General features: G+C 56.7%; 2 protein-coding genes across 2 annotated transcripts; one reads left to right on the forward strand and one right to left on the reverse strand.

Moving 5' to 3' along the window:
- The first annotated feature begins 3,197 nt into the window (after nt 1-3,197).
- On the forward strand, nt 3,198-4,151 carry LOC141974177 (olfactory receptor 14A16-like). Its single transcript, XM_074933515.1, has one exon. The coding sequence runs from the start codon at nt 3,198-3,200 to the stop codon at nt 4,149-4,151; it is 954 nt and encodes a 317-aa protein (XP_074789616.1).
- Nucleotides 4,152-12,899: 8,748 nt separating this feature from the next.
- LOC141974178 (olfactory receptor 14A16-like) lies at nt 12,900-13,859 on the reverse strand. The gene has a single exon (XM_074933516.1). It carries the CDS (start codon nt 13,857-13,859, stop codon nt 12,900-12,902), a length of 960 nt encoding a protein of 319 aa, XP_074789617.1.
- Nucleotides 13,860-14,443: the final 584 nt, after the last annotated feature.

Consider the following 14,443-nt stretch of genomic DNA (forward strand, 5'->3'; position numbering starts at 1 on the left):
GTGAGCAGAGGGGATTCCAGCGAGGAAGAACATTTGTTTCTCTGTTGGTTGATGAAGCAAATCGGCAAGGAAGTTCAGAGAGGGGAAGGGTGAAGGTACGTGTGTCCCTGAGTGCATTCATTGCCCCTAGATGTGCTCTGCCCCTTCTGAAACCTGAGAGATGACTTCTTCTACAGGGCACTGTCCATCAGGCCCAGAAGGTCTGCCAGGGTGGGGCTGGGGATGTTCTACATGTGCCCTGTGTGGGGTGGCTGAGGGAGCTGGACACCGTTTGCCCAGCGGTGTGGAGGCTTCAGACACTCTAGAAGTAGCCTGAGAGGGAGCGAGGGGTGAGTTCAGAGATGGGGGAGTTCTCTTTGTAGGGAGATACAGCAGGAGCAAGAACTAATGCCACAGAGTGCAGGTGGGGAGGCCCAGAGCGGGCACAGAGCAATGTCCCTGGAAGGGCAGTGCTGTGGTGGAACAGGTCACCCCGAGGGAGACTGGAGCAGCCCCAGGCTTTGTGTTTCACGGAGCAGGCAGGGAGGACGGGGAGATCTCAGGAAAGGAAGGGAGATGCTGAGGTGAGAGCAAGGTGTGGCAGCCGGGTGGACATCTCCAGCCTGCAGAGAAAGAGGTGCAGGTGTGGGACACGGTGGGACACCTTGGGGTGGGGACAAGAGAGGGATGAGGAAACTCTGACAGTGCCCCAGCAGAGCTGAGCTCTCTCTGCCCTTGGCTCTGGCTGGTGTCTCTGCCACTGGTGGCCATGAGGAAGCCCCTTCCCCTCCCAGCACTGGGTCTCGTGGCCTCCCCTTCCCCAGCCGAGAGCCTGGGAGGTGCTGGACCATGGTCCTGCCCTTGGCATTGCCCGTCCCCACATGACACTGCCCCAGGAAGGGCCCTGAGCAATGGGGCAGGGACGGGATTCCCCCTCCCAGGGGCTGGGGTCAGGTCTTGGCCCTTGTGTTTAATGTAAGACATGGAGGGTCACTCAGAATCTGTTCCACCTTGCCATGGCCTTTGTTTACCTGTCAGCTCTGCCTGGCGCTCTCAGCTCTAAGCAGCCCTGGGGAGGCTTTGTCAGTAATGGTCCTCACGGGGACACATTAACACTGCCATGGCCTGGGGAGTTGGCATCAGAGTTTCACTTTCTGACAGGCACCCGCCTTGTTCTGCCACTGCCTGAGGTCCCTGGGCTCGGCACCAAACCCACCCGCGGGGTCCTTAAAATGCCTGGGGCTGGTCCTGTGCTGCGGAGCTGGGCCGGGCTCCTGGGCCGGAGGGAGCTGAGGGCAAGTGGTCAGCGCTGCAGAGAGCCAGCTCTGCCCAGGAGCAGCTCCTCTGCAAAGGGCAGCAGGGCCGAGGGCACTGCCTGCAGGCACCGAGGGCACAGGAGCCGGGCACAGCGAGGGCAGAGGCAGACGGCCCTGGGAGGGTGCTGAGAGCTCAGAGGAGGAGAAACCTTGCCAGCCCGTGACACCGTCGGTCTGTGGGTGCGGGGCAGGGCAGCTGCAGGTGGCGGAGGGATGTGGTGCAGCCGGCACAGCCCCAGGAATGTCCCTCCTGTCCAGAGGAGGAGGCCGTGCTCCCGAGCAGGGCTTCCCTGCTGCGCTGCCAGAGGGACAGGCCACGGCTCTGCCTTCTCCCGGGGACGGCTGCGGGGGGGTGCAGCCGCGGGTGCAGCCGCGGGTGCCCAGGGCTGTCCTTCCGAGCAGGGTCCCTGCACCCCCGGGGCTGCGTGCTGGGGCAGGGACTCTGCCGCCGGCCAGGGTCAGCACTCAGCCTGCCCGGGGAGCTGCCCGCGGCGCCGGGGGGAGCAGCTGTGGGGGGCAGGAGAGACCCCCGGCAGGGCAGGGTCCTGCTGCTGTGGAGAGAGAGGCTGCTGCGTGGGGCAGGGCTGCTCCCAGCCCCACATCACCCCCAGGACACGGGCAGAGGCAGCATTTCAAGAGGAAGCCCAAGGCAGGGATTACTACCAAGAGAAGGAGCTTGCTTATGGCTGGGTTTACAATCTCCTGCTTTTGCAGAATTTGGGGAGAGAAATGGAAAAGGAGTTCTCGCGCTTGCAGAAGGCACTGAGACACCGGAGCTGAAGCCCCGAGTGAGCAGCATCTCTGACAGCAGCTTCCTAAAGTGCCTTCAGCCACTCCCCCGCCTCTGGACAGCACCAGCATCACCCATCAGGGTTGCTCTGACCTGCCCTTTTCGACCTGGGAACAGGAATATGCGCCCAGGCAGTGCCCTGCCAACAGGCAGGTTTCTCTAGCGCCAAGGTGAGTGCACAGAGCTTGGGACGGGGTCTGTCCGTGCTGACAGGGAAAGACCTGGCACAGGGAAGCACCTTCCAGGGGGAAAAACTGCAGAGAGCGGGGCTACGGCCCGGCAATGAGAGGAAATGCAGACAGAAACGTGGGAGTGAGAGTTCAGAAATCTCCATCTCATCCCCTCCAGCGCAGAGCCCTTCCTCTGAGCAAGCCCCCTGCCTCCTCCTCTCCCACCAGCGAAGCCTCTGCTCTCAGGGCAGTGGGGTCCAAGGCAGGACCCTCCTCCTCTCAGCCCGAGCTGCAGCAGAGCCGGGGTGCAGCTCTGCAGCCCCGTGCCCAGTGCCCTCTGCAGAGCTCCGGGGCTGGGAGCAGCCGCCCGGCAATGTTGGTGTCTGGGAGGAGGCAGCACAGCGACGGAAGGATAACGCTGTCCTGTTGCTCCTCCGGTCTCACAGCCATTGGCTCGGAGTGCAGGAGAAATTCTCAGGGTCTCTGGTTTCAGAGAACGCTCAGAGGGCATAATGGGGGAGGTAGGAATACAAGATTGCCTAAAATGACTTTCTGCCACCCATGTTCCTTTGCACTAGGAGTGTGGAATCTGATAAACCCTTCTAAATGCGGAGTGATTTCATCGGACTAATTCTGATATCAAACCTATCCCCTCCTCTCCTGGCACGTTCCCACGTCCCCACTGCCGTGGGGCAGGGCTGCCTTCTCAGGGACCCATGGGCAGAGGCCCTGCCCGTCACAGCATGAAATCACAGCGTTAGCTGCAGAAAATGAAGCTCAGGTCAGGAGGGTGAATGAAGGGTCTCCCAGAGGCAAAAAAAGAGTTGTGGGGGGGAAGGGGGAGGGTCTACAAAGAAATGGCACAGATTTTCCTCAGAGAATTGTCTTCACCCTTCCACTGCCTTTTCTTCCTGTAACACCCTCCAGATCCAGAGTGAACAGATGTCCAACGGCAGCTCCGTCACCGGGTTCCTCCTCCTGGCATTCGCAGACAGACGGGAGCTGCAGCTCCTGCACTTCTGGCTCTTCCTGGGCATCTCCCTGGCTGCCCTCCTGGGCAACGGCCTCATCATCACCGCCATCGCCTGTGACCACCGCCTGCACACCCCCATGTACTTCTTCCTCCTCAACCTCTCCCTCCTCGACCTGGGCTCCCTCTCCACCACTCTCCCCAAAGCCATGGCCAACTCCCTCTGGCACAACAGGCACATCTCCTACCTCGGATGTGCTGCCCAGGTCTTTTTCTTGGTCTTCTTTTTTGGAGCAGAGTTTTCTCTCCTCACCATCATGGCCTACGACCGCTACGTTGCCATCTGCAACCCCCTGCACTACGGGACCCTCCTGGGCAGCAGAGCTTGTGCCCACATGGCAGCAGCTGCCTGGGGCTCTGGGTTTCTCTATGCTCTCCTGCACACAGCCAGCACATTTTCACTGCCACTCTGCAAAGGCAACACCCTGGGCCAGTTCTTCTGTGAAATCCCCCAGATCCTCAAGCTCTCCTGCTCACACTCCTACCTCAGGGAAGTTGGGCTTATCGTGGTTAGTGTCTGTTTAGTTTTTGGGTGTTTTGTTTTCATTGTGGTGTCCTATGTGCAGATCTTCAGGGCCGTGCTGAGGATCCCCTCTGAGCAGGGACGGCACAAAGCCTTTTCCACGTGCCTCCCTCACCTGGCCGTGGTCTCCCTCTTTGTCAGCACTGTCATGGTTTCCTACCTGAAGCCCCCCTCTGTCTCTTCCCCAGCCCTGGACCTGGTGGTGTCATTTCTGTACTCGGTGGTGCCCCCAACACTGAACCCCCTCATCTACAGCATGAGGAACCAGGATCTCACTGATGCCCTGAGGAAACTGGTAGCCAGATGGTATTCTGAAGCAATAAACTGCTCATCTTCTTCATAGCCGTTATAATATCACTCTGTATAAACTCAGCCTGTCTGCTTTTTCTGTTGGTTTTGGTGGTATTTTATTTGTAATGATGTTGTCATCCCCTTCCTAATTCACTGTCTGCTTTTCTGTTCTGAATGAGTGGCTGCGTAAATGAGGAGCCATGATCTGTGTGTGTTTTAACAAAGTAAAGTGCTTGCAGTGATGTTTTTTCTTCTGAGTTCCTTCCTCTGAGAATTTTTTGGAGCTGCAGGGACAATTCCTGTGTGAGAGGTGGAGGGGAAGAGAGTTCCCGCGTGGCTGCCCTGCCAGGGAGCGCTTGGTCTTCCAGAGATGTTCTCTTCTCACTCCCATACTCTCTTTCTGACCCCTTGGGTTCGGCGTCAGGCCTGAGGGCTCTGGCACCTCGGTCACGCTCCTGCTGCACGGCAGTCCTGTGACGCAGGCAGGGACAGGCACTGGGCACTTGTGTGACAGAGCCAGGCTGCTCGAGAGCAGTTCCGTCATGAAAGAGGATCTGCTCAGGGCAGCGCCTGAAGGCTGAGCTCTTCCTCCAAACCTGGTGTCAAGAACACGCCCAAGCAATTGGCCCGCAGAGGACAACCCCAGTGACCAGGTGACCGGTGTGATTTGCAGGGTGGGGGCACGCAGCAGTGTCCTCGCACAGCCAGGCCTCCGGGGACAGACTTGAAGGTCCAGGGTCTGGCCGGTGCCCGTCTTCACTGGACACACTGGGGCAGCTGCCTGTGCTGGTCTGGCTGGGACAGAGTTAATTTCCTTCCTGGGAGCTGGTCTGGGGCTGTGGTTTGTTTTCCTGCTCTAAGCAGTGTTGGTAAGGCAGGGCTGTTTCCGTTATTGCTGAGCAGGGCTTACACAGAGTCAAGGCCATTCCTGCTCCTCACCCTCCCCACCAGTGAGCAGGCCGGGGGTGCACAGGGATCTGGGAGGGGACAGAGCTGCGAGAGCTGACCCCGACTGACCAAAGGGATGTTCTGTACCTTACGGCATCCTGCTCAGTTATCTAAACCTGGGGAAGAAGGATGAACGTGGGCACATTCAGAGCTGTGGCTTTTGTCTTCCCAAGTCACCGTTACGTGTGATGGAGCCCTGGTGTTCTGGAGATGGCTGACGCCCTGCCTGCCAACGGAAAGAAGGGCGTAAATTCCGTGTTTTCCCTCGCTTACATGTGTGGCTTTTTCTTTGCCTGCTAACGAATTGTCTTTCTCTATACCACGAGTGTCCTCACCCTGACGCCTTGGATTGTCCCCCTCATCGCACCCAGGCAGTGAGTGAGCGGCTGTGTGGGCTCGGGTGCTGGCTGGGTTAAACCGTGACGCTGCCCCAGGGCGATCATCACAGACTAGCACCTCCCGCTGCCATGTGCAGCACTGGCCGCTCACCCCAGCCGGGGGAGGTTCCTTCTCCCTCCGCAGAGGGACACAAATGACAGGTCAGACGTTCCCATTTGCGGTGTACAAGGAGATGTAAGCATGCACACCATGTGTGTGAGGTGAGGGAGCACAAATACCAGCAGCTGTTCCCGGGGCTGCCGTGGGGGTGTGTGGGACAAACAGTGTCATGAGGTCACTTCACACTGACGGTAACATCCCCTGGGAAACCACCTGAATGCGGCACTGGGAGGGGTTTCCTTGAACACCTTGAATTTCTCACTGAGCATTTAATACGGGAGTATGTTTGATTTTATGTTTAGTTTCTTGTATTTTCAGTTTACAGCAGGAGCGATGGCAGCATTCTCTAACTGATGTTGCTGCAGGGGGTCTCCTCCTGCTGTCGGGAGGGGTAGGACCCGCTGCTCCTGCAGGTCAGACACTCCATGGACAACCTGATTCCTCACCCCCCAGCCCGGCCATTTCTCCCACCGGCCCCTGGCACTTGCAGCCCTTCTCCTGACATCAGACCTCTCCAGCCCAGCTGCAGCGGGAGGTTACAGCTCCTCTGCACCAGCTCCCACTGGCTTCCCTCAGAGACCCGCCTGCACACGGGCACAGCAGAATTTCTCTCCCTTGCAGACAAACAGAAGGAAAACATGGGGAAGTTTATTTACTAAACACAAACCGCCACTGCTCAGCTGTGTGCTGAGGGGAAGCTGCCTCCACTGCGGGTCACCATCCCCGGGGGAGAACCTCACTAGCAATGTTTCAGACAGATCCATGGGACATGAGAGACATGAACCCCATGGAGGAGGTGCTGAGGAGAGAATGAGACTGCTGAGAGACAAGGGCAGGCTTTAGCTCCCTGAAGCTCAGAGCTTCAGTTTCTGTTAACGCACTTCCTAGACATTCCCACTGGGTCACGGTGGAAAACCATCATCACCGTATTCCAAGTTTTCAGTCACCTCAGCTGAGGAAAAGTTGCTAACAATTTTTTTAGAACTGTCAGGCAGTTCTTCCCTTTGCAGGCAGAGCTCAGCTGCCTGACCATGGACATCGAGTGCCCCTTGCAGACGCCCCGGGGGATCTGGCGGATTTCCCTGGGACTGGCCGCTGTCACCCAGGCCAGGAGGTCTCCTGCAGGAGAGCAGAGCCCCTGGGGAGCTGCTGGGAGAGGCCGGGCAGAGGGGCCCAGGACACCTGCCCTGCCCCCGGGCATCTCCTTCCCTGCGACTTAGGGCAGCGGTGTCCTGCAGCTACACCCCTCCCTGCTTCTGGAAATATTTTTGTACTTAAAATCATAATTAAAAAAATGTTCATGAAGTACTTCAAAGATTGGTATAGCAAAACAAAGCAAAGCTAAACAAGGACAGCAAACACAGAAAAAATGGGAAAAAAGCTGATAATAAAAACTATTCTTTGATCGTCTTCTTTCCTCATTTCTTCTTTGTTCCATTTTTACTGACATTTTCCAAACATTTCTGTCATAGTCAGGCCTGCAGCATAAAAGACAGATATTTCGGTGTCTTGCAGAGGTCCCGGCACACTAAACCCCTCCCCAGCCAGCAGCACCCTTGCCGCTCCTCACCCCTCGCACAGAGTCCCCACTAAGGTGGCAGCTCTCTCACTGACACGAGGAAGCTGGGGGACCACCCGCCCAAAGCCCCACAGCTCCCGTGATCTTTGAAAGGGCACTTCCTTCAGCCCTGCGGCTGCTGCAAGGTGAACGGGTACCCCTTGCTTCACACAGGGGTGACTGCAGCCAAGGGGTGCAGACTCGGTCTGCTCCGAGCAGATGAGGTACTCTGAAGGGCTAACGCCTGCCCGGGGCCTTTTCAGTAAGAAGCCCTTGGAGACACAGGCTGCCAGGCTTGTGCCAGCCAGAAGGGGAGAGAGAGGTCAGCATGTCAGTGATCCTGGCTGAACTGCCTCTCGTCACAGAGACAGGAGGAAGAGTTTCATCTTTTTGGTGCTACATCTCTCTGTGCTTCCCTTTCCTGGAGAAACTCAAGGTGGTCGCTGGAGCAGTAACACAGAAGGGGCACGTCCCAGGCTCGGTCAGGGTCCCTACGCTGTAGGGATGGGAAGGTCTGGTCCCCCAAGGCCCCCCGCAGCTCCCGGCAGGGGGAGCAGGGGGTTACCTGGGAAGCACCGATGCCTGTCCCACGTCCTGGTCTGTCAGCTGAGGACAGACAGAGCGAGTCCGAGATGGACATCCAGACAGACAGGGGCTGGTGCAAACCAAAGGGCTTCAGCCAGAAACTACTGAGGAGAGGCCAGAGTCCCAAACCACCTGAGAGTAGAGCATGTGGGAAAGGGGCTGATGGAAAGAGGAAAAGGGTTCCCAAAGCCCCCAAACCCCACGGGGCAGGGAAAGTCAGGAAGCAGGTAGCATTGCTGAGAGTCAGGGCAGCTGTGAGTGAGCCCAGCTCATGGGCTCAGAAAAGCAGAGCTGTAACTCGTACTGAGCGCCAGGATTTGCTCAGCTAAGAGATGTCAAACACTCAGTAAAACAGCAGCGCTGGTTTGGCTTTTTTTTTTTTTTTTTTTTTTTCCCCACTGTATGAACAATCTTTTCTGTCTGGATGCAGTCAGGGACCCAACTCCGATTTGGCTGGGACAGCCTTTCCTCGGATCAGGAACCTGGAAATCTCAGCTCAGCCACTCCCAAGCTTCTTGCTCGCAGGGAGATGCTTAGAACAGCGCAGCAGATCAGACACCACAAGCGGTCACTGCAAAAATCAGGGAAAACCAGAGCTGCTGCTTGCCAGCAGAGCAGTTTAGCTGAGGGAGCAGAGCAAAGGATCCTCCTGTCGCTGCCCCCTTGACAGTCTGCAGCTGCTCTCCATCCCTCATCTCCACCCAGAGTGAGAAGGCTGAAGGGGTTCAGTTCTCCTGGAGTCAGGGCCAGATAACGGGCACTTGTCACCGCACATCTGCACTTGGGACTCGTCCTCATCTGACTGACACAACCACCGCCGTGTAACACGGCGCAGCACCCACAGTCGGTCCTAACACTCGATAACCGCGCCCAGAGGGCACAGCTCATGAAACAGCAGGGCCAGGCCTGAGGCAGAGATCTGCCCCGGGCAGGGGGAACGGGGAGGAAGATGCCGTGCTGGGAGCACCGGGCTCCTGAAGCTGACAGCAGCACGGGCGCAGTCTGGACAAAAAGCTCTGCCGGCTCATTGCCAGGGAGTAATTAGCGGGAGGTTTCGCTTTCTGTATGTGAGAGGTTGTCCTGTCCCTTGCTAGAGGGGGGTGTCTCGTGCAGATGGGCAGTGGGGGACGTCCCAATTCCCTCAGCCCTGGCAAATCAAAGCTGTGTCCTAAGGACAGAAAGCAGAGCTGAGCTGAGAGACGGGAGCACTGGGAAAGCCACGGCCTGACGGCCAGGCCAGAAGAGCAGAGCTCTCCAGCCTCCATCCGAAGGGGCCACTCCCAAAGTGCCTCCTGCCCTCTGGTCAGTAAAGCCGTCCCTGACAGAGCGGGGACATCTCTGAGAACGGGCCCGACACCTCCCCTACGAACAGCAGGCGAGCCCCAGATGTCCTCAGCACAGGGTTGGCTGCATGAGTGACAGCCAGGGAATTAACTAAACGCAGTTCGGCTCATTTGCTGCTTCATCTGGAGCACTTTTAAATCCCCATACACCGATCCAAGGTGCCGGAGGAATTTTAACCCTTGAGAACCCAAGAGGCCAAACACTGGTTAAGACAGAAATTTTAAATGCACAAATCGAGTTTTCTTCAGTGTTTAAGTAACTGTGAATGAACTGCTCGTCCACCCTGGCTACCAGCTCCTGCGACAAGGACGATACATTTGCTTCCATCTTGCTTAAAATACCGAGCTGAATCCGCAGATCCTGTCCTGGAGGAAGAGGTGACCCTGCCCTGAACCCCTGTGCAGCCCCAAACTGCTGCTGCAGGTTAAGGGCCAGAAGCAGAACAGAAACAGACCAAAGAATGAGCTGGCAGAAACTGCTGGGTTTGGAGGCCTGGTGTCCCCCTCCCAGAAGACGCGTCCCAAGACACCGGGGCTAAAGGATGGTTCCTTCAGGGACAAGAGGCCCTACAGCCAAGGCCCTTGTTTTGTCTGGGGTTTGGTCACCAGAGAGCTGCCCACCAGCCCCTGGGCAGAAGAGCACACCTCCTCCCGGGGGGCAGCTCTCACTGCCACACTGCTGCCCAGGGAGCACAGGGGGGGAGAGTCAGGACAGCTGCAAAAAGGGCATGGGACTTCTCAAAGGGGAAAAAGAGGAAAGGGAAAGTAACCAACAACTTTTTGCCAGGCTGTCTGTGACAAGAGCCATCAAAACATGAGAGTGGGTGATGGACAGCTGCGGGGAACAGTCAGGATTCAACGAAAGAGTTCAGGCAGAATGAAATCAGAACGAGAATGAACATTCACCAAAAAAAATCACTTAGTATTTTGCTCTGCCCGAGAGGTACCTCTGTGTCAGAGGGTAAATATCCCATTCCGCTGCCCAGAGCCAGACCAACTGTTGTGTGCTGGTTGTGACCCCCAGTCCCAAACGCCCCTGCACTGCTCGGGACGGGGGAGAGGAGCCTGGAGTGAAGGAGTGAGGCTCAGCCTGGGGCAGGGAGGAGGAAAGGTTTTGTTTTCATGCTTGTCTTGTTTCCATTACTACCTGAATTCATAATTAACTCTTCTTTTCTAACTGACAATAAACTGAGTTGCGTTCCCCAGGTCAAGTCTTGCCCGCAGTGGGAACTGGGAAGTGATCTCCCTGTCCTTGTCCCCCCCAGCAGCTTTCTCATCCCCGTTCCTCCTATTCTCTGGGGTGGGAGAGGCAGTGAGCGAGCAGCTGGGTGGCAGTTTGGTGATTACCCACGGTTAACCCACCACGGCAATAAGCTGCCTCGGCTGGTGGGTGAGGGGGGAGCGGGGAAGGTGTTTAACCAAGTATTAACAATTCTTTTCACGCTGCATCCCATCACACCCTGATAGACACGAGAGAGGTGGGATGGAAACAGGGTGAATGGCCGGATCCAGAAGGTCACGGCCAAGGGCACAAAGTCCCCTTGGGAGCACGGCACCAGTGGTGAACCCCAGGGCCCAATCCTGAGTCCAGGCCTGTTTAACCTCCTCGCTACTGACCTGCACAACACGGCAGAGTGCGCCCTCGCAGCAAGTCCCCAAGGTCACAAGTCCGTGTGCCTGCAGATGACGCCAAACTGGGAGGAGTGAGTAAGACACAGGGCGGGTGTGCTGTCATTCAGAGGCACCGGGAGAGGCTGGAGAACTGCGCTGAGGGAACCTGGTGAAGTCTGACGGAGAGATCTGTGAAGCCCTGCCTCTGGGGAGAAACAGCCCCAGGCACCAGCACCTGCTGGGGGCACCTTGCTGGGAAGATGCTCTGCAGAGAAGGACCCAGGGGTCCTGGTGAACACCAAGGTGACCACCAGACAGCAACGTACCGTTGTGTTAAAGAAGGCCGAGGGCTCCTGAGTTGCAATAGAGAGTTATTATAAGGCCGAGGAAGAGGATCCCTCCTCTGTACTCAGTACTGATGAGGCCACACCTGGAGTATTGTGTCCAGTGCTGGGCTCCTCCCTACAGAAGAGATACTGGAGCAAGTCTAGCCAAGGGTCACAAAGGCAGCTAAGGGGTACAAGTGCCTTTCATGGGGAGAAAGGCTGCGAGTGCTGAGCCTGTTCCACCTGGAGAAGAGAAGGTTCCGGGGGAGCTTGTCACTGTTTCTAAATCTCTGCGAGAAAGCTGTTAAGAAGAGGGAGCCCGGCTCTTGACACGTCAGGAGGCAACGGTCACAAACTGAAAGATGGGAAATTGTAGCTGAACAGAAGAAAAAAACTTGTCTCCTAGCATGGATGCTGCCCACTGGACCAGGTTTCCCAGAGAGGATGGGGAGGCACCATCCCATGAGATACTCACACCCCAACAGGACGTGGTGCTGGAAATCTGCTCCAGCTGGCCCTGCTTGGGCAGGCGGTTGGACTAGACTGTCTCCAGCAATCCCGTCCAGCCTCACCCTCGTCTGGGATTCTGCCACGCCCGGCAGCATTTCTGAGGACTTTTCTGCAGTTTCCCCACACCTGCTTGACTTCTGTCACCCACAGGACAGTGTCCCCTCTTGGGAGGTGAAATCCTGAGGACAGGGTTGACCAACGTCAGCAAAAGCCACTGACAGCAGCGTCCCCTGTGCCCAGCTCTACTTTACAGCCTTTCATTTGGGTCAGAAGGGACTTGTGGACGTGCCTAGTACCACCGTCTGCTCTGGGCAGGTTCAGTTTCACAGCCAGATGCAGCTGGCCTGTGTTTTCTCCAGCTGAGCTGGAGATCACTAGCACGGAGATTTTATTTCCCCACAAGCTCACTGGACATTTCAGTGGGTCCCATCCCGACCACTGGGAGCTGCTCTGGCACCAGAGGGACTGCTGGGCCCTGCCCTGCCCTCCCCGCCGCCCCTGGAGCCTCTTGGCTCCTGGAGCTCTCACAGGGAGCAGGGAAGGGCCCTGTCTGGCTGCGGGTGGGTGGAATCCTGAGGGCCTGGCAGCGGTGCTTGGGGGCACTGGGGAGCATTTCCAAAGGCACCAGGGGCAGCTCCAGCTCCATCAGCTGTACCTTACTAATGGTGACATGAATCACTCTCCAGCCTCCCTTCCCTATGCCTGCTGGGTCTCTTTGTCCTCTCGCAGGGTTGCAGAGTCCTGGTTCACCTGCAGAAACCGGGACTGAACACTTTACTGTTGGGTGACTCGACCTCAGAGAATCTCACGCTCTGTGGGGCTCCATTCCCTGCCCACCCCAGACACACTGACCCTAGAGATCCCCCCCACGCTCCAGCCAGCCCCAGGTGCCCCTCCTGAAGGACATCACCTGCCACCTCCCACGTGGGACCGGCCTGAGTACGTTCCTCAGTGCCCACTCACCATCTTCACTGTCACAAGGCGCTGGCACAGGAGCCTCAAGTCCGGCTGACAGCCTCAATGTGTCACAAGGTGACTGGGAGCTCTCTGCGCCAGGAGCCGTGGAGAATCACAATAAAAAATCTCTTTTCAGAATGTAATTCCTCAGATCTGTTCTTGACATCCACACTGGAAGAAGAGCTCAGCCTTCAAGTGCCCTACTGGGGAGATCTCATTTTATTACAGAGATGCTGTGAGAGAGTTAGAAACAAATTTACGTGGATTCAAAGTGAAATAGAAGTGATTAATGCCTCAGCAGAATGGGGATGAATGAAAATGTTTGTGTAGGAACATTATCCTTGTCAAGGTTAATGATAATGATGTGGTTGATATGATGATGCTAAAAACATAAGCAGTAGTAGTACTGCTAATAACACAGGAAAGAATAAACCCCTCAGCCCTGCTCTGGGATCCACTGGAATTCATTTGTGGAGAGAGATGGGCTGCTTGTCACTGCTGCAAAATGTCCATGAAAACACCTTCCTCAAGGCATCCCTGAGCTCCTGGTTCCTCATGCTGTAAATTAAGGGGTTCACAGCTGGAGGCAGAACCGAGTACAGAAATGACACCACCAGGTCCAGGGCTGGGGAGGAGAGGGAACGGGGCTTCAGATGGGCAAAAAATGAAGTGCTGAGAAACAGGGAGACCACGGCCAGGTGAGGGAGGCACGTGGAAAAGGCTTTGTGCCGTCCCTGCTCAGAGGGGATCCTCAGCACGGCCCTGAAGATCTGCACATAGGACACCACAATGAACACAAAACACCCAGAAAGTAAACAGACACTAACCAAGATAAGCCCAACTTCCCTGAGGTAGGAGTGTGAGCAGGAGAGCTTGAGGATCTGGGGGATTTCACAGAAGAACTGGCCCAGGGTGTTGCCTTTGCAGAGTGGCAGTGAAAATGTGCTGGCTGTGTGCAGGAGAGCATAGAGAAACCCAGAGCCCCAGGCAGCTGCTGCCATGTGGGCACAAGCTCTGCTGCCCAGGAGGGTCCCGTAGTGCAGGGGGTTGCAGATGGCAACGTAGCGGTCGTAGGACATGATGGTGAGGAGAGAAAACTCTGCTGAAATGAAAAAGAGAAAGAAAAATAGCTGGGCAGCACATCCGAGGTAGGAGATGTGCCTGTTGTGCCAGAGGGAGTTGGCCATGGCTTTGGGGAGAGTGGTGGAGAGGGAGCCCAGGTCGAGGAGGGAGAGGTTGAGGAGGAAGAAGTACATGGGGGTGTGCAGGCGGTGGTCACAGGCGATGGCGGTGATGATGAGGCCGTTGCCCAGGAGGGCAGCCAGGGAGATGCCCAGGAAGAGCCAGAAGTGCAGGAGCTGCAGCTCCCGTCTGTCTGCGAATGCCAGGAGGAGGAACCCGGTGACGGAGCTGCCGTTGGACATCTGCTACCTCTGGACATGGGGACTGACCAAGGGGGAAACAACAGTGTTATTTACAGTGTGGTTAACAAGTTAGAGCAGACTTTTCTGAGCAAAACCAAAGCCCTTTCCCAACACCCCTGTCCCCACTGCACACCCACACATCTCATTTTTCCTTTTGTCGGGGAACTTCTGTCAGCTCCGTGCCTGGATCTCTAGCTGGTACTCTGTGCCGTGGGGAGCGGGGCCTCTGCCTGCTGGCTGCCCAGGAGCCAGCCCTGCTATGCAGCAGTGGAGTTGTGGGGATGGGGGGTAGGAGCCAGAGCTGGGGTCTGACTTTCTCAGATGCAATCCTTTGTAATGCAGAAGGGATGTCAGCACCTGCACTCCCAGGGCTAAGGAACGAGTTTGAGAGGTCTGGGTGTTTTAGATCTCCCCCATCTGACCTGGGGAGTGTTCTTGGAGGTGAGAAACGCCCAGCATTTCTGCTGCACCCAGGGAGATCAGAGCAAGTCCTGTGAGGGAAGGAGCACAGCCTGCGGCTTAGCGCAGAGTGCGGGCAGCTGCTCTGTCCCACCAGCTTGTTCGGAGCTGCCCTGGGCTTGTCT

This window comes from Athene noctua, unplaced genomic scaffold (assembly GCF_965140245.1).
Source record: "Athene noctua unplaced genomic scaffold, bAthNoc1.hap1.1 HAP1_HAP1_scaffold_34, whole genome shotgun sequence".
In the NCBI taxonomy this organism is placed as follows: domain Eukaryota; kingdom Metazoa; phylum Chordata; class Aves; order Strigiformes; family Strigidae; genus Athene; species Athene noctua.